At 38.4% G+C, this 23,760-nt stretch overlaps 1 protein-coding gene across 1 annotated transcript in view; it reads left to right on the top strand.

Annotated features, from left to right (window-relative positions):
* The window catches only part of TUSC3 (tumor suppressor candidate 3), a 457,774-nt gene that overhangs the window by 225,268 nt on the left and 208,746 nt on the right, over positions 1 to 23,760 (top strand). Inside the window, exon 2 of the mRNA XM_082244046.1 lies at positions 13,741 to 13,910. Within this exon, the coding sequence (XP_082100172.1) occupies positions 13,741 to 13,910 (170 nt within the window). The remainder of the gene's footprint in view (positions 1 to 13,740; positions 13,911 to 23,760) is intronic.

The following is a 23,760-nucleotide window of genomic DNA, read 5'->3' as shown; positions in this document are numbered from 1 at the left end:
GCTTACCTATAGGTAAAAGTTGCAGAGGAGGATTTACTTCCTCTTTAAATGAAAAACGTGCCTGACCCTTTTTAAGAATTGTGCTGCACCTAAACACATGGTACTTCATTAACAATTAATGGCATCACCTTGCTTCTGCAAGAGGGCTGTGAGTTTTTTGTGCATTGCAGGAAAATGCATGATTTTACAAGCATTCCCGCATTGTACAGCCCTTGGAGTTTACATTTACTTTAATCAGCATACCAAATAAATATAGTAATTAAATTTAACAGCTGTTTAAAACTACATAGGCCCTGAATGTTCAGAGAAATGGAAATTTGTAAAGTGTGCTCAGGTGAATGATCAGCCAGTGGCTGTGAATGGAAACTTTACTTTATCCTGCAAGGCAGTAGAATATAATTAATAAGTTAGCTGTGCGGCTCTCTGAAAGATGAGGGCCTCACTCCTTTCTGAGACAATACATTTTTTGCTTCCTTTTATTTTTCTCTGGAGCCATATTATACAGCTCAGCAGTGACCTTCCATCTGTCATGTGTTCTTTTTCTCAGATTTTCTAGCTATCATATCCTGTTTTAAATCAATGAAAAGCTTTTGTAAGGTACTAAAGACCATAGTGTAAACCTATGAAATTGGACCATTTCTCTGATGTAGCAACCATAATTATCAATAGATTGGAAGTATGTTGGCTTTATAGGGCCAGTCAAGCAAGCCTAGAATTACCTAAGTTTGAGGAGTTCTTTTTTTTTTTTTTTAAACACGTTTTAGATTTTAAGATGGTAGTGTCAGAATGTTTATACTGCTCTAATATACAGTGACTATTTATGCAAATAAGCAAAGATCTGTAAGTAAGGAGATTCTTAACTTATTTCCATAAATCAACAAAAATATGAGATAGTTTAAGTGGCACTAACCTGAAGATAAGAAGAATACAATTTTGTGCAAAAATATATATTTATTAAATAATTCAGTGCAGAATAATGTCAAAAAGATCATTGGTAATAAACACAAATGTGGAACGAAATTCAATAATATGTATCACATAATAATGTGAGAAATGGAATCAAAGAATATTATTACAGCATATCAAGGTAACCAAAACCCATGACTTCTAGCCCTATGATTAATAGCCTTTCATGAGTTAATAAAAGATGGAAACAAAATCTAACTGATTTGACACATGACTTCTCTCAGCCAACATATGTTCACATCTCAATGTTTAAAAGAAATGCTTGGACAAAAAGTGTTACACCATGCACCAAGACTTGTTAAAAGTCCAGATGGTTTTTGGTAAAATAAACTTCTATTAAGTTAATCTATTTTTAAGAATACATCATAACTGTCCCATTTACTATGGCTAAAATCAGCCTAAAATTTCCCAAGATAAAAATTTAGACCAATCATACTGTTAGAATGATCCAATTTCAAATCTTGATGCTAATAAGAAACAAAAATGGGTCAGTCAGATATATGTATATATATCTATATACATATATATGTATATATATATATGCATATATATTATATATATATATATATATATGTATATATGTATGTATGTATATATATATATATATATATATATATATATATATATATATAGCAACTGAATTGCCTGTAGGTATATACTTTACCAAACAAACTTAATCTAGTTGCCTGAGATGTCACGTTTGTGTAGTCTCAGCTTCAAATGTCTCCCATCAGCTTCAGAACCTCAGCAGAGCACCTACTCCCTTCATGGTCTGTTCCATTCTCCTTTTCCGTCTGTAACTGACATGAAACTTTTATCCTATTGGAAAGTAGGCATGGATTTTGTTTTCCATATGAAAAAATACCTCAAAAGGGGGCTTATTCACTAAATTTCTATAACTCTGATATGACTCTGAACGATCAATAGGGGGCACTGTTGGCCTACATACAAGTTTGGGAAATTGAATTTAATTTCATTATTTTCTCAAAGATAACCTTTTGACCTAAGTCTAGGAAAGAACCCTAAATCTCATGGTCCATGTCATATTCTGTCAAGAATACAGACTACTTCATAGGATTTATATAACGTAGACAAGACGAAAACAACTTATAGGGAATGTTTATATTAAGTGAATAAATGAAGCAACCTAAGGGGAATTAGTACAGTACAGTACTTAGCTTTTTACACACAAAAACAAAACAATAGTATACAATGCATTCCTAGAACAAATAATAGAATAATGTTTCCTCAAGCATATTTTAAATGAACCCTAAAACAATATACTGATCTATCGTTCATTGTGGAACTATAGACAGACAAGAATGACATCCCCCTCATTAGAACCTGGTGCCATCATGGCTGGATCTTATCTTAGTGGGATGTCAGGATTCTTATTATTTATGTTTTGAAAACAGTCTTTGCTGAGACTTTAAAATTGTCTGTAAAGAAATCTTACTCAAGTACAATGAACTTTCATTCACCTCATGACAAAATGGCTGCTAGGCTGCCCAATATAACAATATGTATAAAATAATATGATATGTATGGGCCTTATATGACTCCTTTTAGCCCCAATAGTCCTGACAGTAGTACAACCGACAATGGTACATAAGCAGATTCAAAGACAAAAGAGAATACGGACCTGGTATTACGAAGATTAACAATGTACCGAACAACTTTCAGCATGAAGAGGAGGTGGGGATGGGATGGTATAGGGTGGGGAGGGGAAGGAGGGATGGGTCCCTTTGCTGGTCATGAATGTGGCCAGTAGCAGGTGTGGTGCGAGTCTACAGACCCATAGTGGAGGAGTATCCTTTCATGAGTCCCAGTCCTGGTGGGAGCTGATGTCGTATAATAGAAAGCTTGATGTGAGGGGTCCAGCAGGCTTAAACTATTGGAGGCGCTCTGCAGATCCAATACTAGCTTACACGTCGCCATGTGCTGCAGTGAGATGTGTCGGCAGTATGTAACCTTAATGGCGATAGATCTCAATTAATAGAGGTGGCTCAGAAGCAGAAAGGTTACTGGTGATCCGGTGTGAGCCCTCCTGAATTTGAGGGGACGTCCAGAGATGAGGTATACAGTTGCAGGAATGAAGACCATTTGCGATAGAATTTGTCAGAGCGCCAAGGGTTGGATGCCTTCATGTCTACGGATTCTTTGTTGCAGAGTTGTTTGAGGCCTTCCCTCAGATCCGAGAGTGTGGTTAGGAGTTCTTTAAGTCCTGTTCAAACAAGTTTCATTGGGCTGTGATGGGCAGCCTTATCCAATGCAGCCCAATTACATAGACAGGGCAGAAAGCCTTGTTCCATATCATGGGATTTCACATAACTGTGCTGCTGTGGTATGTGCTGAAAAATGTCAGTATGCAGCCGGGTGCTTTGGCACCAATAAACCTGAATAAAATGTAATATTTTAATGAAATTTTAGTGCTATGCACTGTTTACACCTTGTCAACACCACTGTCTTCACATTACACACCAGCGGTCATGCAGTAGTGCACACTGCTGGTGTGAACAAGCACTAAAAGTGTCTGCCTTGCGAAATGTTCAAACATTTCAAAAGATTGATCCCATAATTTAAAAAAAAAAAAAAACCCTGTCTGCAATGCTTTTTTTTTGTGAGATATAAAATTAAATCCAGATAGCCATTACATACAATGTGGTTTTATTTAACAATGACCCCCCCATGTCCAAAATAATGAATTGATTACAAAGAAGCCCTTAGCTGCAAGAAGCTGCACTGTAATTGAGTGTTGTTGAGAAAATATATAGCTGGATAATGTCTAAATTAACTGGTAATATTTATTCTGACCAGATTTTACACCCAGAACTAGATTTTGCAAGGTATTTGATCTTGTGTATGGCGTCAGTCCAACGAGCGCTGGTGCTCAGTAACTCACAGCAGCCAAGCAGAAATAAACTTGTATTAATTTGCCCATTCTAACACTGGCTATAGATGACTTGCTCCTGACTTGTGCAATCAATGAACAAATGTGTGTACATAGGAAATAGAAATATTTGAACAATCAGTATTCTGGTCTCAGCACCTCACTTGCTGACAGCAGCTTAGTGTCTTCTACACCAATGTTTTTTCACTTTATTAAAGTATGTAACCCTTTAATAAAAGAACAGCATGGACTGACTACCACCTCTTGCTGTAGTCACCTGTTCTTTAAGTACTTCACCATTATCCCCTGGAAATGTTATGTCCCGAATGCCTTTCTGGTGAGATCTCACTTGTAAAAAAACCTTTTCCCCCTCAATCTTGTGGGATTTCACACAAATTGCAGGGATGGAAAGGGTTTGATTCCCCAGGATTCTTGATAAATTTGGTATGTTGACCACCATTAACATCCACTCTGCAGGTTTACACAAGGAGGAACAGAACAATAGCATGTGGGAACAATGTAAATAAAGCTACCCATACACTAGTAGAATTCAATTTAACATGTTTTCATATTAAGAATGTTCAATAAATTTTGTAATTGTGAGTGGGGTCAAATTAATGTTGGAGCAGAATGGAATTTTTTTTTCCAAACAAACTAAATTTTAACAGTGTATAAATTGCATTCATTCCAAAATTGAATGTTAAAAGCAAACAAATTGTTGTAGTACTTTTGAATAACATTCATCATGGAATGTACTGAAAATTTTCACACAAATGTTGTTACACATTTCCATACAAATGTTTGTTTGGAAATGTACTAATGTATAGCCAGCACAATGGAACCAACATCTATTATATGTATGTATTTGGCAATAATTATTTCATTAGTGGCTCTGATTTTCAGGTAAAGAATCGGGGAGAAGGTCAGCTTCAATAACTAAAATTACTAATATCTATTTATCACACAATGAATGGTTATGATTTTATTACTAAAATTAGTGTGACTATCCCTTAAACCCATCAGAAGTACCTGCTGGGGTAAAGAACCAAAGTTCTAAATTTTCTGGTTGTCAATCATGCAGGAAACTGTTGTAAGAAAAGAAACGGCTGCACATCCAGGAATTCCAATTGCCTTTAATTTCCAAAGTGCTGACAAAGTGATGACACCAAAGACACCAACATAGGGTCACTTAGACGCGTTTCACACATACATCTTGTGCTTAATCATTACCATAATAATGATTAAGCACAAGATGTATGTGTGAAGCGTGTCTACGTGACCCTATGTTGGTGTCTTTGGTGTCATCACTTTGTCAGCACTTTGGAAATTAAAGGCAATTGGAATTCCTGGATGTGGGGCCGTTTCTTTTCTTACAAGTTTTCCATGGAGGCGGGCCGGGGCTAGCACTACTACCATCACACACCTGGAGCAGCGTTTTCTCCCTTTAGTATACAGGAAACTGTTGTGATTTCAGATAACTGAAAGATAAATATTTTTGGTTTGTATATGTTACTGCATTTTATATTTTATATATTGTTTTTTTTTTTTTTTTTTTTGATAGAACAGGATAAGATCATCTGTCAAGTGTTTGTCTTTTGCTGGTACACTCAAAAGGCAAAGGACCGCACTCCGGCATGAAAAAATAAATGGGTTTATTCACAGCTTAAAGTTCCATAAAAAAGACTTGAGACATCAAGGACAGAGACCAATTTGATGTCTCAAGACTTTTTTATAGCACTTTAAGCTGTGAATAAACCCATTTATTTTTTCATGCCGGAGTGCGGTCCTTTGCCTTTTGTGTGTACCATGTTGCTGAGATTACGGATCTGACACGCACCCGACCCTGATTGGGATTACTTTCACCTGAGCGGCTAACCTTCTCTGTATTCCAGTTTGTCTTTTGCTGCATGAGTCTATGTTTGAAAGATCCTCCCTCTAAATTTGTCCTGGTGACTGAAAAAAAAAGTGATGATAATTTTTATATTTTAGAGTTATCACCAGAGCAAAAGATGTGAGTTAATCATCCAAAGGGAAAAATGTTCTGCTGACAAGCAACTGAGATGGGAATTGCCCTCAATTTGGGGAGATTTTTTTCTCATTTCCTGTTGCATCTCCAGGATTGGAAATAAAGGAAAATACAAGACAATGGCAACAAAGAATAATTTAATAGGGACTTTAGCCTTTTGCTACCCAAAACTAAAGATAGATAGATAGATAGATAGATAGATAGATAGATAGATAGATAGATAGATAGATAGATAGATAGATAGATAGATAGATAGATAGATAGATAGATAGATAGATAGATAGATAGATAGATAGATAGATAGATAGATAGATAGATAGATAGATAGATAGATAGATAGATAGATAGATAGATAGATAGATAGATAGATAGATAGATAGATAGATAGATGGATGGATGGATGGATAGACAGAGTGTATGTATGTGTGTGTGTGTATATATATATATATATATATATGTGTGTATATATATATATACTCTATCTCTTCACTTTAACTCTTATCACGTATGGTTGGATTTAACAGCTGATTGCTACCAATTTTCATGGGTTAATGCAAATGATTTGTATATTGTAAAGCAATATAATGTGTAATTTAAAATAGAAAGGTTTATTATGTAGGGTATGGGGGCTTATGGTGTGACCATGCTAGGCCCTGCTACTGTGAAAAAAAAAAGAGATAAAAAGCACACAGCGTTTTCACAAATACAGTATGAGCGCCTCCAGAATGTTTTTCAGAGAAAATTGGTCTCTCCGTTTTCTTCGGGTTTTGTAATTACCGTATACTTGAGTATTGGAGTTTGGATGCTTCAAAGAGTCTTGGAAGGGAAGAAGCCTGTACAGGAGACCAGCAGGCTGAGTGTGCAAGTATGCACAGATGTTATTATCAAGAGCATTGCAAGAGTTCAGGGCTCCAACTGGGAGACAGGGGGCCTCCTGCCCACAGATCAAGGTGTGGGCCAGTGCAACAGGGAGCAGCAGGTGCACATCTACACTGACCAGGCTTAAAAATTCAGTTTCAGTGGCTGCAGAACCATAGTGTGAACACTGTTGTTTTGGATTCAGAGTCTGCATCCTAGGCTGAAAGCTGTGTAGCCCAAGGTGAGTTGCTTTATAGACGGGAAGCTGTTTCTGCTGTGAATGCTGTATGAATTTGAAACTGCTGTATGTAAGAGATTTCACTTTATTTTTAAATAAAAGTGGGCCAACAAGCCCTAAAACCATATTTCCTGGCTGGACTATAGTCATTGGTAAGCACTACATCCGTATCACAATCTATACTCCAGCAACGCAGGGGGTCCTCACCATTTTATCTTTGATTTACCCTAGGATATGAATTCTGATAAAAGCTTGATTCAGAATCTAGTATGTTATGTCAGATGGAAGGAAATAATGAAGAAAATAATGTTTTTTTTCCTCCATTCATATCCTGTAAACCTAGATTTTGAGCGATGGAACTGTACTCTGCTCATTCTCTAAAGAACAGATGGAATAATGTAAAAAAAAAAAAATAATATGCGGTCCAGCTTTTATCTAATGCTGATGTCCATTGATTATTTCTTATGGTCACTGACAGCAGAACTCTAGGGTGACTATTGGGTGATATGCATGTTATGTGTTATTCGTTTTCAGAATTGCCTTGTTTATGATTGTACTTCTGAGGTAGAGAAGCCATTGCACTAATCATGAGCCAGCCAGGTCAGACTTAAGGTAGCAAATCCTTTTCAGAAGCCATAGAATATAGACTGTCACTAAAAGCAAACATGAAAGGAAGGGCCTAGTGCATTACCCTTCGACACCTTTGAAAATGTATTAAAATGCCAAAAACATACTCACAAAACATGACGCGTAAAATCGCATAAAACGTATCCACCTCAGTGTGGAAAAGGACACGTCCATGTGCTAGGACCACTGGCGCATTTTTGGAGACATGCTCCCTTTCTCAGGCACTCATATAACTCCCAATAGAGTAAGCACATAGGCTGTCACTGACCGTAGTAAAGGCTCAAAATGGTTAGACTCAGGCCCTAAATGTTTTGGCATATTGCTTTCCTGTTTCTGGTGATCTGTGCAATCTTTGTACAAGTCAAATAACTGTTTTGCCTAAAATCCTTCTTCATTAGTTGGACTGCATTTCCCAATATCTGCTATGTGACCCTGGCTTTTTGTAGTTTATTCTTCTTTATAAAGTATGTAGTTTACCTTTTGAGGGAAAAAAATATTTTCTTAAACCACAAATGGGGCATGGAGGAATGTCTTATTTAAAGTGTGTCTATAGCTACAACGTCCTTTTTTTTTTTTTTTAGATTTACATAGAATATGAAAAGATTAGAAGACCTGTCAGGTTGTACTGCTGTCTGGGGCTCCTTTAGAGAAATGTTCCTTTACTCATTGTCCTGTGTTGCTTGAGTTTAAAAATGGAGGTAAAAATCAATTAAAGTGCAGTCATCAATAGGACTAAATATAGGTACTGCTTGTATACATAGAGCAAAAGGCAGTCCCGAGGTGGAGAGAGCCATAGAAAATGAATGAGACAGTAGAAGATTAGGAAAGGAGAAAGGTGGGGAAGGAGATGGAGTTTTTCTACCCCTACAGCTCTCTGTGAGTATATTGATACGCCCTATTAGGTTACAATTCTAGGAAACGCATGGGCGGTTCACAGAAGGTTTTTTTTTACCTTAATGCATAGAATGAATTAAGGTAAAAACATTAAGGCTGTAGAACCACTTTAATGCTCTCAGAATCCATATGCCTTTTTTTGTAACAATTCATTTTTAATAAATGCAGATTTGATATCCACAGCATTTGTACATTTACCATTGTCAAGCAGCCTGAGTAAAATACACAATAAGACTAAAGTATATTGTATTTTCTCCAGAACAGAAGCAACAATGACTTTTTAAGTAAATTAAGATATGGCGGGTGGTACTTGAAGGACATTTTTCAATTTAAGTTAGGGGGTAACTTGCCTAGTGATAATTACTTGTAATGTCTTTTTTTTTTTTATTGGCTTGAACACACACCTGCATAGAAACATTGCATGATGTTTTCCGTTGTCCTCAGTATGGACATTTTCCAGTTTTTCTGAGCTTCCATAGTGTTTTGTTGCTGCTCATTTTATTGTCTTGTGAGAACATTGTTTATAAGCTGATGTTTTTCTTTAGCATTATATTCATTAGCGATCATAGTTTTAAACAATAAAGAAGCATTGACTAGACTTTACATGCCAATTGACACTTTCCATTTCCATCAAATTTGTATCCCTACCAAAATTAACTGTAAATAAATGTTGTTGGAAATATTCTTTAGTCAAGAGCTTTGACTAATTAGTGTTCAGTATCTCAAATCAGTTTGCTTCCTGCTGCTCTGCTCTATGTGATGTTGCACATTTAACGTGTTACCCTGTTGCTTTTTGTCTTGTAAACAAGCTGGAGTGATTGACTTGAATAGTTTTTAAGAATTGTGTTGAGATGAAATTGCAGGAAATTCACTGGGATTCTTTGGAGTATTCACTCCATCTGCTGAAGTAACGAGAAAGTTTTGTAAGCATAGCAAAAGTGAGAATTAGAATTGAACTTGTGGAGTCAATCTGGCTGCTCTGTGTGTCACCAATCAAGCTGTTTTAAACTATCTGTTCAAACCAACTCTGAACTTCAGTTAAGAACAAATGAAATCTCAGAGGTTAAAATAATAAAAAAAAGTTACAAAACAATATAAAATGATAGCAGTACTTTAAAACAGATCTCAGACATCTCGTTGAAAGGGATTATGAGAAGTATTTTTCTTTCCTACCATGTCATGGCTGCTGTTTTTTCAGACATATCTAGCTGTTTCATAGTCACCCGTTGGGCATTGATCAAAATAATATATATATATAAATGCTGTCTGCCTTTCTTTATATCTCGTTATAAAAAAAAAATGTTTTTGACTTTGTTGCAAACAAAGATTTTAAATAGAGTTTTGAAATCTGAAGGAGGACCTTACAAGTCAATACTTAATAGCTGTCCCTAAAATGAAAACCTTTAATCACTTGCTCATTGAGCACATATGCCCCTTCCTGCCCAGGCCAATTTTCAGCTTATAGACTTTGAATGATAATCGCGCAGTCATGCTACACTGTACCCATATGACATTTTTATCATTTTTCTTCACACAAATAGAGATTTTTTTTGGTGGTATTTATTCACCACTGGGTTTTTATTTTTTGCTAAACAAACAAAAAGAGACAGGAAAAAAAAAAAAACAGTTTTCATAGTTTTCAAATTTTCCAAACAGGTCATTTTTCTCCTTCACGGATGTGCACTGATGAGGTTGCACTGATGAGGTTGCACTGATGGACACTAATAGGCACTAATGAGGTGCCACTAGTGGGCACTGATCAGGAGGCACTGATAAGGCTGCACTGATAGGTGACACTGATGGGCAGCACTAAAGGACACTAATAGATGGCACTGATAGACACTGGTAGGTAGCACTAAGAGGTGGCACTGATAATAAGGCACCTAATGGGCAGATTTTCAGCACTGATGGGCAGTGATAGGTGGCACTGGTGGGCACTGATTAGCTTTACTGATGGGCACTGGTGGGAACTGGTAGGTGGCACTGATGGGCACTGGTTAGCAGCACTGGTGGGGACAGTCTGGGACCGATGTCCCTCTTACAGAAGCCAGTGATATGCTTTATTTTTATCTCCTCAGGCTGTCAACATGAGAAAAAAAAAGCAGGTGACCGGCTTCTGTTTACATCACATGATCAGCTGTCATTGGCTGACAGCTGATCACGTGGTAAAGGGCCGCGATCGGCCCTTTGCTCCGTTCTGTTATTAGCCTAGTCCCCAGAACTCAGCGATCACAGAGCGCCCCGCCCTTGAGCCTCAGGGGGCACGCATGAAGCACAAGAACCCTAGGACATTCAGGTGCGTCCTCCCAGCATTTTAGGCCTGCGCTGTAGCCGTCTTTAGGCTATAGCATGGGAATTAAGTGGTTAATGGGTTAATTCACCTTTTCACAAAATATGAAAAGGTGAACTAAAGCTAGCCACACTTGAATTGAAATTCCGCTGGTTCAGCATGGACTGGCTGAATTTCAATCCAAGTGTGGCAACTGCAGTTGGGAATGAGTCGATCTATGGATCGACGTCTGCTTAACTGCCATGTTGAATAAAAGCCAATTGATCAGCCCTGCAGACAATAGGCTGCAGCACTGATTTATGTGTTCTGACAGTGGGGGGAGTGTTGTCAGAATACAATGGCGTAGTAGGGAGGATTCCTCCATCCACCTCCCTGGCTGAATGAAAAAACTGAACCATGTAGGACCAGCTTAACTCTATTCTGTTTCAAATGGCACTTTATGCTTTCCCATAAAGTCCTTAGACCTAAGCTGTCTACACAGTAAGGTCATTTGCTGACTTGGCACCATCCACTGACAGCTTAACTCTTCAAAAAGACCCAGAAGTTTAAAACAACTCAATTTTACTTTAGCCAATTGCTGTACATAGGATGTTTTTCTAGTCTTTTGAAGTGTAAGAAAACAACGACTTTCCTAAGCCCTGTCTCTGTGAATTCCTAAAACTGACTGAGGAAATGTGGAAGAAGTCAGGAGGGTCTAGCTATGACTAAACCAGCTAGCACTATACATGAGGAGATGATAGCATCTGGAACAAAGCAGAGATTCTCATGAGTCAGCAAGGTTATGTGGCAAGTGCTGAGCAAAGAGTAACTGCCATTGCAAGCAATGTGCTGCATTACATTATCCAGCACTGTTTTGTGAAGTTTTAAAGGTTGTTACCCTAAAATATTTTAGTTATGTGTCTGTGTTTACATGCACTATTTTGATAAATGTTGCCTGTTGTATTTTTATTTCTTTGTTAGCTGTTAAATACCTGGTGATCCTATCAAATAATGCCATGAATCCAATATGGAGATGCCAAACACCACATCTCAGAACCAATATATAAAAGGCTGTCAAAGGCAGTCAAAAAGGTACTGAGGGACTTTATAGGTGTATCACTTAAATTATGACAGACATGCATCAGTTAAAAGCAGGCTTTTATTTATCCACACAATCTAGCAACCAGGTTGGTGGTGTTAAAATTCAAAGAACACAAAAAAAAGTTTAAAACATATGCATATTGTTAGTATTCACAAAAGCCATTAGGGATGGGCAAACAGTTTCGGCCCGAGCATGGGCTCAGACTGAACATTTGACTGTTTGCCTGATTTTCAGGGTGTTCGCCAGGTGTTTGTCTCGACGAACACCCAACAATGCTGCGCTCTGACTGGGAAAAGCTTTTCTCAATCAGGGTGCAGTATAAGAAGCCGGCCACAAGTCATCAGCTGTCAATGGGTTTCTTGCTGACAGATGAACATAAAAAGTGGCAGTTAAAAATAAAGAAAACATATAGTGCCTGGGGGGTCCCCTTAGTCTGCCTGTAAAGTGGCACATCTTTAGCATGCATTAAACATGCTACAGCAAAAATTAAATTTCTAAAGGAAAAAAAACAAGTCAAACCCCATTTAAAAGTAGCGTAGGTCCCCCCCCCCCCCCTCCCCAGTCCATATCAGCCTCTTCGGGTCTGGTATGGGTTTTAAAGGGAACCCCCATGCCAAAATGTAAAAAAAAACAACAACATTGGGTGCCCCCAAAAACCACACCAGACCCTTATCTGGGCACGCAGCCTGGCAGGTCAGGAAAGGGGAGGGGATGAGTGAGTGCCCCCCCCGAACCATACCAGACCACATACCCTTAACATGGGGGGTGCTCTGGGGCAGGGGGTCTCTGCCCCCCCACCCCATAGCACCTTGTCTCCATGTTGATGAGGACAAGGGTCTGTTCCCGACAACTCTGGGCTGTGGTTGTCAGGGTCTGTGGGTGGGGGGCTTATTGGAATCTGGAAGCCCTCTTTAACAAGGGGCCCCCAGATCACGGCCCCCGTATGTGGATGGGTATCGGGTACATAGTGCTCCTACCCATTCACCAAAAAAGTTAAAAAAAAACACACGAGACAAGTCCTTCAAAAAATAAAAAAAATAGTGTCCCCCCGATGTAAATACATTGTTAATCACACCGCTCGCGGCACCTGCCGACCCAACAAAAGAAAAATCTCTCTACCTGTTCACAATTTGACAGTTCTTTTATAGGGAATGGGTGGAGCCATCAACGTTTTGGCCCCGCCCATTCCCTATATCAAACCAGGAACAGGCAGACTCCGGTAAGCGCTCAACGAGAGCAAAAGAGCAGAGCTTTTTTTTTTTCGGGTCGGTGGTTGTGGCGGGCAGCGTGATTGATAATGGATTTACATCGGGGGACACTATTTTTTTATTTCTGAATAAAGGATTTGTCAAACATCTCATGCATTAACTTCTTTGGTGAAAGGGTAGGGATACAATGTACTCAATACCCATTCACATGTGGGGGGGGTGGTATCTGTGGGACCCCCCTTGTTAAAGGGGGCTTCCAGATTCTGATGAGCTCCCCAACTGCAGGAAACAAGCTCTCCCCAGCAGACTGACAGTAAGAAAAACGTGGCTTAAGTTGGGCTTTCAGTATTCTGGTCAATCTCCCCTACCCTCTACATTCAGATAATCCTGTAAGGTCATGTGGATAAAGGTGTGAATTGCGTTCAACATCATCTGTCTTCCACATACTGCCTTTGTAACATCACTACCTGGGTAATTTGACAATTTACACTTGTATCCCCATCCCCTACCCATCACCACAAGGAAGAGAACATAAAACCTAAAGTAAAAGGGTGTGTAAACCCCCACCCCAAACCTATCAAAAAAAAAGTTTGGGTTGAACTTGTATGTCACAAAATTTCAAACTCATGTTAATAAAAAAATGTATGTACTCTTTCCTCTAGAACCTTCTAAGTGAAAAGGTAGAGCAGATGATGGAATGGAGCTCTCGCCGATCAGTCATCCGTATGAATGGAGACAAGTTCAGGAGATTTGTGAAAGCACCACCCCGTAACTATTCTGTGATTGTGATGTTCACTGCGCTGCAGCCTCAAAGACAATGTTCTGTATGCAGGCAAGTTCTTCTAGACATTATTTGTATTGTTCTTTAGAGTGTATGTGACCTTTTCATGTTTGTTGGTTCCTTTTCATTAAAGTTGGTCTCCAGGCAAACCGCTAAATACTCAGGTGCCAAATATTTATTGTAGCTGTTTTCCCTGCTAGCTCATGAGTACTGCAGCATACCTTATTGTCTCCTTGTGCTGCTTCCACCTCTCCCAGTATTAGACCTGCTGTATAGTGACCTGTAAAATGCTGATAACAGGTCAATTTAATGTACTCACGCAGCTTCCATTGAATAAGAATTAATGTAATGATCGTTTTTGTTTTCTATATGTGCTTGGAGTTTATCTTTAAATTACTATGGGAGTTAATAATATGTGTGTTATTTTTCAAAAAAGTCACATCATATTTAACATTTTTTAGAACCGGAAATGCACAGTAAAAATTCACAAAAAGGATATCAGGGAACTGGAGAAAGTGCAGAGAAGGGCAACCAAGCTGATAAGAGGCTTGGGGGAGCTCAGCTATAGAGGATAGATTAGAGAAACTGAATTTATTCTCTCTTGAGAAGAGGAGATAAAAAATACATAAGGTAAATATACATACAGTATAGTGAACTTGGTGTTGAGTTATTCACTTTAAGGTAATCACAGAGGACAAGAGGGCACTCTTTACGTCTGAAGAAAAAGAGATTTCATCTCCAAATATGGAAATGTTTCCTCACAGTAAGAGCTGTGAAAATGTGGAATATACTTTCTCAAGAGCTGGTTCTGGCCAGCTCAGTAGATTTCTTTTAAAAAGGCCTGGATTCTTTCCTAAATGTACATAATATAAATGGGTACTAATATTTATAGGGAAAGTTGATCCGGGGAATTTCCAATTTCCTCTTGGAGGATCAGAAAGGAATTTTGTTCCCCTGCTGGAGTAAATTGGATCATGCTTTGCTGGAATTGTTTGCCTTCCTCTGGATCAACTGTGGGTATAGGATTGCGTACATGGGATTGTATGTTTTAACTTTTTTTTTTTCCCCTTTTATTGGTTGAACTAGATGGACTTGTGTCTTTTTCAACCTGACTAACTATGTTTATAATTGGCAGCATTATATACTGTATATAATACATACAGTTAACCCTAAAAAAATGTTGAATTTGCTGCATCAAGCAACAAATGGTGAGCATGCACAGTCCATTGTAGTTTTTACACTTAGACCAGACAATGGTCTTCCAGCAAATCTCTCAGCAGGATATTCGGTGAACTTAAAGGGTATTTTTGAGGACCTGTCCCATGTATCTGTTCAGATGAGCTATGAACATGCATGGTTATGTCTAAGGGTACATCTCCTGTTAGCTCTATAAACCTTTAAAAAAAAATATATATATATATATATATATATGTATATATATACATTTTCCAATCTTGGTATAGCATTCAGCTAAGGGATTTTTTCTGATATTTTATATTCTATTTCAGCTCTTGTCATCTTGGTCTTGATGGGTTTCTAGTTTGCATTCCCTGTACTCTTGTCTCAGTTTATTTTGACTTCTGATTCCTGCCTAGTTCTAGTCCCATTACCTGCTTTACCTGTTATTCCTCGATTTCACCACTTGCTTGAGCTGACCTTGCCAGAATGCCTCCTGCCTTGAGCTTGACTTTCTTTATGACTACATCCCTACTCAATTGCTGGCTTAGACCAGTGTTTCTCAACCTTTTTTCAGTCAAGACACCCTTTAAAATTATGGACAGTCTCGAGGCACCCCTTTCTAAAATGTCAGCTAATGTCACCCCAGTGCTGAGGGAGAGGGGCGCAAGAGAGTCAAACAAGAATGCTGTGGAGGTAATAGACATACTTCTTATTAACTAATGACTTCATTGGTTGTTAGGATGCCAGTGTCTAGAAAGTCGTAATGGTGCATAATGAAAACTTGTGGGTTTATGTAACTAAAAGGCAGGCTTGATCCGCCTGCTGGCCTGTATACAATTTGTGATACATTGTTAGCCATTTTGCCAAAGCGCCCCTAAAAAACCTCAGAGCACCCTGGTTGAAAAAGACTGGCTGACTTGTTATCCCAATGACCTTGGCTATTTATCTCAGTTATTCATGTTAAGGTGTGATTAGTATCAGTTTTGCACAAAAAGCTTTCTCGAATGGCATCTCCTAAAGGTGAGGCATCCAGCAGCAGTGGCCTCAGTCATAACAGTGACACCTCTTTTCTGTGGATCTCTTCAAAGTCAGTCCAATCTCTCTTTGCATTTCCTTATTTATTATTTATTTATTATTTTTTTTATTAGAGGTACTTATATAGCGCTGTCAATTTACACAGCTTTTTTCATATAAATTGTATGTGTCTCAGGTCTAATGGTCATGTGGTTACTCTCAGCCAATCGCATATATTTATATTAGTAAGTAGCAGTAAACAAAATAACACCCACCCTATATCCCTCAATACCATTTTTCAATCACAACTATATTATTCACAAATGTACATTGTAGAAACCAGAGTATGTATTCAGATAACCATGAAGTCCGGGTACACTGACAGCCATGCTTGGTCAGTGGTACAGGAGAATCTGCCCTGGTGCTCACAGTCCTCCACCATGATGTGTTTTAAATCCTCATGTGCTTTTTCAATGGGAATGGAGGACCACGACCTGCATTATGCCATAAAAGGTGGAACAATGGCTTACATAGTGATAAATTAGTGATCCAAGCAAATCTTTAAGGATGAGCTTAGGTGGGCTAAAGCTTTAAAGTGAACCCATAGAATGTCCATACAGGCATAAGCAACAGGTTCACTGTCGCCTTACCTGCTGCTTATATTCATGTTCTTTTTTTGCTCTCCAACCTCTCTGTTCATCCATTGTAAACAAATATAGGAAACCCTATATGACTTGGAGCTTACACATCACTTGGGACTTTCTACCACCATTGAAAGGGCTTGGTGCCTAAGTGAATAACGTGATCCTCCATACCTGAAAATACCAAGTATTCTTTGATGGCTCCATTGGCCAAATGGAGTGAAGGGAAGATAATTATTTTTGCCCTGTGTGGAAAAATCACAGCTTCAATTTATATTATACCACCAAAACATAGGTCTATCTAGCACTGATGAGATCTAATATGCTACAATAAGTGGTAGGTATGTTGGGTATATGGGTCTATATTTGGCAGCATGCTTGCTATTAACTATCAGTCCCTGACCCATAGTGGGCAGCAGAATTATTACATAATCATTTTTATATATTTGATTTTAATTCCTTTATCGATTATTGACTATTTATTTATTTATTTTTTAAGATATATAAACATCTGTTTAAAAAGTTAACTTCAATATTGTTTATTGTTTACTTCAAATAGCATTCCACTTCACAAAAGGGTAGTGCCATAGAAAGGAAGGAAAAAACAGAATGACTATGTGATCATTGAAATGCTTACACCAACTCCTTGTGCTCATTTCATGTCACACCATGTTGAAACTAAGCAATAATCTTCAAAGCTTACACGCAGCAGGCCTGTATATTGTCATATACATCACAGAAAGATACAAGATATTATATCTACAAAGTAAAAATGGAGCAAAACAATAGGCTTTACTCAAATGGGTATTTAGAGGAGAAAGGATACGACAAAGCCATAGTAGACCTCACAACTGGTCCTGTGTTCAAGGGAACGTTTCAAGCCTGCAATAAGTCTGGCTTAATACCGCTATGTGACAGAAACCTTCAATTATACCAAGGGAATTGGATTCAGAAAGAGATGATTGCCAGGGTTTCAATTTGAACCTGGGGTGAGGCATGTAAAGAAATGTATTTACTTAAAGAGTATTGAATACCTGGAATAGCTTCCAAACTGCTGATTGGTCAAAAGTAAATATAAAAATGCATCTTTCTTTTATAGAAAAGACTGAAAATTAGACTGCTAGATATTGATATTCTGATGCGGATAGTGAAAATGATATTCTAAAGTATACAAGGCCAGACACTATACAGTAATGCTGATTGCTAAAATTACCAGTCGGCTGCTGAGATTCCAAATACCTGACAGTTTTGTGGTCTCTGCACTGATGTTATAGCATTTTACAATGTCAAGAGATGTTATGCTAAATAGCACATTGGAAGGTGACATAACAATACATTCTACTGCAATTCTAAAAGTCTGCAGGCTAAAGAATAGGAACTCATAACATTTACATTTGAACAGAGAATTGTGTATTGTGTTGATATGTTAATGAAATGCATATTACAGTAATTCTGGGATAAAAGCTAATACAGTAAGTAAATGGCTTTACTGGTATTGTTTTTTATTTTTTATTTTTTTTAATACACAGTTATACTTAAAAGATTGTATCATTTTCTAAACATATGTGTCACTCCACTGCCCTCTACAGGTTGCTGGTATACCATGCTGTTGGGATAACAAGAGTTTTAAATACAAATGCAGAATTCTGCAAACTGTAAAAAAATAAATAAACTTTAGTCAAATCTGTAATTTTTTTCCTTTAAAATAGATCTAAAAATAACTAAAAAAGCCTATATAATCTATAACATGTTAATGTCCTTTCAAAAGTATTTTCAATCATAAATTTACAGCTTTCATTTAAATAAAACTTAGGGATTCTGCCATAACGATTCATGTTCATGTACTTTCTTTTCTGGAGTAACAAAGCTTTGTCCTGCAGACATTGTCATCACCAAGAAGCCCTTCCTGAGCAACAACATGCAGCTGCATCTGGAGAGCAGGACATGGGTTTCAAAGAGACCACAGAAGGTCAGCAGCACTAAGATGCAAACAGGGATGAAAAATGAAAACAACATTTTCCAGAAGAAAAAAACAATTTTTAATGCACAGTGCTTTTTACAAAACTTTGGGTTTACATTTACTTTAAACACCCACTATAGCAAAAATGTTGTGCTCTGAAAATGGTATGTGTTTAAAGTATATGTGAATCCTCACCTTGTAAAATAACCCATGCAGTCTAAAATAGAAATGAAAGGTAAAACATTTTTGTATACATATAAAAAAAAAAATTTTAAGCACATTTTTTTTTTTTTAAACAAGTGATCACATACCCTCTGTTCTCAGCTGCATAAGGAGCGCAGAGAGCTAGGGGAGAAGAAACAGCAGGACACTGAACTTCCCAGTAACTATCTGTGTGTGTGTGTGGGGGGGGGGGTGTTGCATGTCAGCATAAGCCTAATCAGACGATTGGCTCCCAGCACTGCCAAAAAAACTGAGCAAAGGGGCTCTAATGCCTAGTGCGGTCAGTAGGAGAGCAGAGGGCCTAGCAGTGATACCAGGGATTCCAGACAAAGGAAGCAATACAAAGAGAACAGGATACTTTTTCATACAAGTACATCATACAGCAGACACATATCAGGAATATGAAATGTTGGGTTTACATATTCTATAATGCCTATAATAATAGTATTAAGTTTGCTATTTTTTAAATTAAAAAATGTTCTTCCCTCTATTTATATTTGTCTTCACATTTATATGCAGACCAAGTTGTCCAGCAAAATTGACAGTTACAGAGTTTTGGACAAACCATATAATGCTTCTGGGGTGCTTGCAACAGTCAGCTTTTATTCATATGGTCAGCTAGAGTTGGGCTTTGATTTTTTTTTTTTTACTTTAGGTCTGTCAATATAAAACAACTTGTCCAAAGGGAGTCATTGCTTCTGCGTGATTTCACTGCAGAAAGAACAGTGTTACCACTTTGTTAAAGTGGGGCTTCACTTTCCTAGTCAACATTGATTATTTTTAATCCTCATGCTGCTAGCCTTTGTAAATATATAGGACAGTATATAATATTTACTTGTTTTAAACTTTTTTTTTACATTTTTTCAGTTACTTCCTTGGTTTATTGCCTAGGCAAATGATAGCAAACATCCCAGGAGTCTTTAGAGGGGAGGAGAGGAGGAGGGGTTTTCTCAGCTAAGCACACTCTCTTGCATGCATACCTGAGCTAAGGGCCGATGGATTCTAGGAAGCAAATGCTACATGAATCATTTGCCTTTTTTTCAAAAGCACTTAACTGCTGAGGCGCATAGGCCCAGAAACAAAGTTAACATAATGACCCAACACCCCCTTGCCCCCTCCCCATATAAAGAACCACGCTTACCACAATTAAGTTGGAAAGGGCAAGGCCACAGCTTTATTTTTTTTCCAATAATAAACCAGAACACGTCTAGACCAGTGCCAGTCACAGTTGTACTGTGAGCACTCTTAGTCATTAACATAACTTCCAAAAAGGGGTAAGGGGCTGTCCTTACCATCAGTGCTTGACAGACAGCCTACCCCCCAATTTACAAACAATGGCGTAACTCATTACCGGAACTTTAGCGCTGGCAAGGTCAAAACCGCCCTGAAAGCTGTGACAGACCGACCGAACGTCAGGGTGGGGGGGGGGGTGGGCAGCTCTTCACCGCGATTCTTCTCAAAAGGACCAGAATTCCTTGGGAAGGTCCTCTTAACTGAGCTTAGGCCCATACCCATACCCAAGGCTCCGTCCAATCCATTTGACCCATATATCTTCCTGCTTGTCCCAACTTCTGGCCATGCCCCTATCAGTCAAGGCTCTCTTTCCCTACAGGGGTCAAGAGGCCTTCGTTCAACCCCTTCTTTCCCAGACCAATTTTCAGGTTTCAGTGCTCTCGCACTTTGAATGACAATTACTCAGTCCTGCTACACTGTACCCAAATAACATTTTTAGCATTTTGTTCACACAAATAGAGATTTCTTTTGGTGGTAATTATTCACCACTGGGCTTTTTATTTTTTGTGAAGTAGGCAAAAAGATGTGAACATTTTGAAAAAAAACTATATTTTCTACTTTGTTTCAAAAGACATTCAATAAAATCAAATTTTGTCATAAATTTAGGCCAGAATGTATTCTACTACATGTCTTTGGTAAAAAAAAAAAAACTTGATAAGTTTTTTTTAATAGGTTTGTGTGAAAGTTATAGAGTCTACAAACTAGGCTACGTATCATTGAAAATGGATCAATCCTGATGTACTGACTACCTATCTCATTTCTTGAGGTCCTAAAATGTCAGGACAGTACAAATACCCCCCCCCCCAAATGACCCCCTTTTTGTAAAGAGGACAGTCCAAGGTATTTAGTAAGAAGCTTATTGAGTTTTTTGAAGTTGCAACTTTTTGCCCACAATAGTTTGGGTAATGAAGTTATTTCTTAAAAAATGGCATAGATAAACTTGCTAATATATCCCAAAATATATTCTGCTACTCCTCCTGAGTATGGCAATACAACATGTGTGGGACTTTTCCACAGCCTGGCTACATACAGATGCCCAACATCCAAGTAGCACTGTCAGGTATTCTAAAGGTATAAATTACACATTTAATTTCCTGAGTACCTATCACATTTTCGAAAGGCCCTGGAGCACCAGGACAATGAAATTACCCACAAAATTACCCCATTTTGGAAAGAAAACACCCCAATGTATATCCTATAAGGTATAATACCTTTTTTGAACATTTCATTTTTTTCCATAAGTTTTTGGAAAATGTGGAAAGAAAATGAAAACTTTTGTTTTTTTATGTTTTTACACATTTTCTATTTCAGAGCCACTGCTTTCTACTGGCTCATACTCGCTATCCGAGTCTGACAGAGAGAGTTCCCCCGTTACTCTCGACCTACATACTCTGGAGTATACGGAAAGCCTCCTTGCTGCTAAATCATTTTTTAGGACAGATGTGTGCAGATGATTTCTGGGACAGATGTGTCAGATGTGTGGCAGATGTTGATCACTGGGATGTGGCAGATGTTGACTGTGACAGATGTGGCAGATCACGGACAGATGTGACAGATGTTGATGGGACAGATGTGGCAGATCACGGACAGACGTGGCAGATGTGCACCAGATAATCAGACAGGTGTGGCAGATGATGTGTGCCAGATGATCATGGACAGATGTGGCGGATGATTACAAACAGGTGTGGCAGATGATCACTGGCAGATGTGGCAGATGACGTGCACCAGATTATCACAGACGTTCCAGATTATCACGGACGGATGTGGCAGATGATCAAGGACAGATGTGCCAGAAGATCATGGACAGATGTGGCATATGTTCACTGTAACAGATTATTTTACTGGGACAGATGTGTGATAGGTGTTTTCACTGTGTTGGGGACACTGTTTTGGGGGACACTATCTGGGTGATCAGTGTGTAAAAAGCAGTAAAACAGCTCAAAACTCACCTGATCCCCGGCTAGCAGCACAGATCATTTCTTCTCATTGACAGGCTCTGTGTGAGGAGAAGCAGAGCCAATCGCTGTTACAATGGCTTTGTTGACATTACATGATGGCTGTGATTGGACATAGCCATCATGTGATCAGGAGAGTCAATCACAGAGCCCACCTGTCGAGCGGTGTTGCGCTGTGTCCAGGGAACACAGGCACACTGGGATCGGACAGCTGTGTGATCACCCTCCTTCTGAAGGACGTTCAGGAACATCCACTCAGAATGAGGAAGCTCCCACCTGGTTGTTTATATGCAGTGGCCAGGTGAGAGGAGGTTAAATGTTAAAAATAAACTAGTGTTTTTGGTTTGTGGTGCTCAGATACAGTGAAGATCTGCTTGAAAGTGGATAATATATTAACAAAGGTACTGGCGGGGTCAACCGGTAATAAAACAAATGTTAGAGAGGGCACTGTAAAAGAAAAAACTGTTTTGTTAGTTGTATTGATAGACTCTATTATGGTGGTCTCCAAACTGCGGCCCGGGGGCAGGATGTGGCCCTTTGCATGCCTTTATCTGGCCCTTGGGGCACTAGTCCTCCCACTGATGTGAGACCATATTTCTCCCACTGACACCAACAATGGGGCATAATTCCTACCACTGACACCAAAAATGGGGCACTATTCCTCCCCCTAGTATCAAAGATGGGGCACTGTTTACTCCCACTGATGCCAGGACAATTTCTTCCCCCACTGCCTACAGTCTGGCCCCCCTGAAAGCCTAAAGAAAGTAAACTGGCCCATTGTTTAGTATGTGTGGAGACCCCTGCTATAATTCCGCTTTAATTTTTCCCATGGTTACACTTTAAGGTATAGATGTTCAAAGATGTATCCGTTTTGAAGAAACTAACACAGTTCTTAACTGACCTAGTTATTACTCCCATACCCAAAATAATACTATAATCTAATGTGTATATATTAAAATTTTAGTTAGCTTGGTAACACACTTTATTTTTAACCCAGTGAAATGTAATTCATTATATTGAAGTGCCTTTCCCACTCTATAATAATAAAAAGTTACAATAAAATATTCCATTCAATTGACCTATATGAATAGGAAATACCCTGATAATTCCAATAAAATACAATCCATCATAGTTTCCATCAAACTAATCCTTCACATTATTTAAAACAATAATGTGTATGGCTGCACCCACTGTCCTAAAATGAGGAATAACCTTCTTGTTTTTGGGATATGTGATAGAATGTTATGTATGACTAGGCACGGTTTTAAGAAGGCTTTACTGTGCTACCATATAGCTGCCTTCTCTACTTCAAACCTCCCTGGAGCCAGGGAAACATCTGAAAGCTTTGTAAAACATAGTATTTTTTTATCTGTAGCAAGGATTTATTTATATAGACTTAGTCCATGTGTGCTCAATAACAATTAAATAATGTAGGGACTGTGCATTGAGAAATCTTTGAAAGATATGCTTTAAACAACATTGAAAGCTAAAGCTAACTGAAAAATAAAACTGCAGCACTTGAAATAAAATAACTCTTCTTCCGGAAGATGTCCTCTCCTTTAATTAATGACCTCCGCCAATTGTATGCACACACTGCTCATCAAAATATGACCAGTGTTCCAGAGGTCAAATTTGCA

The sequence above is a fragment of the Pelophylax lessonae genome (genome assembly GCF_965119305.1).
Source record: "Pelophylax lessonae genome assembly, chromosome: 1".
Lineage (NCBI taxonomy): Eukaryota > Metazoa > Chordata > Amphibia > Anura > Ranidae > Pelophylax > Pelophylax lessonae.
Note: the sequence above shows the minus strand (reverse complement) of the source record. Positions and strands in the feature narration are given on the sequence as shown.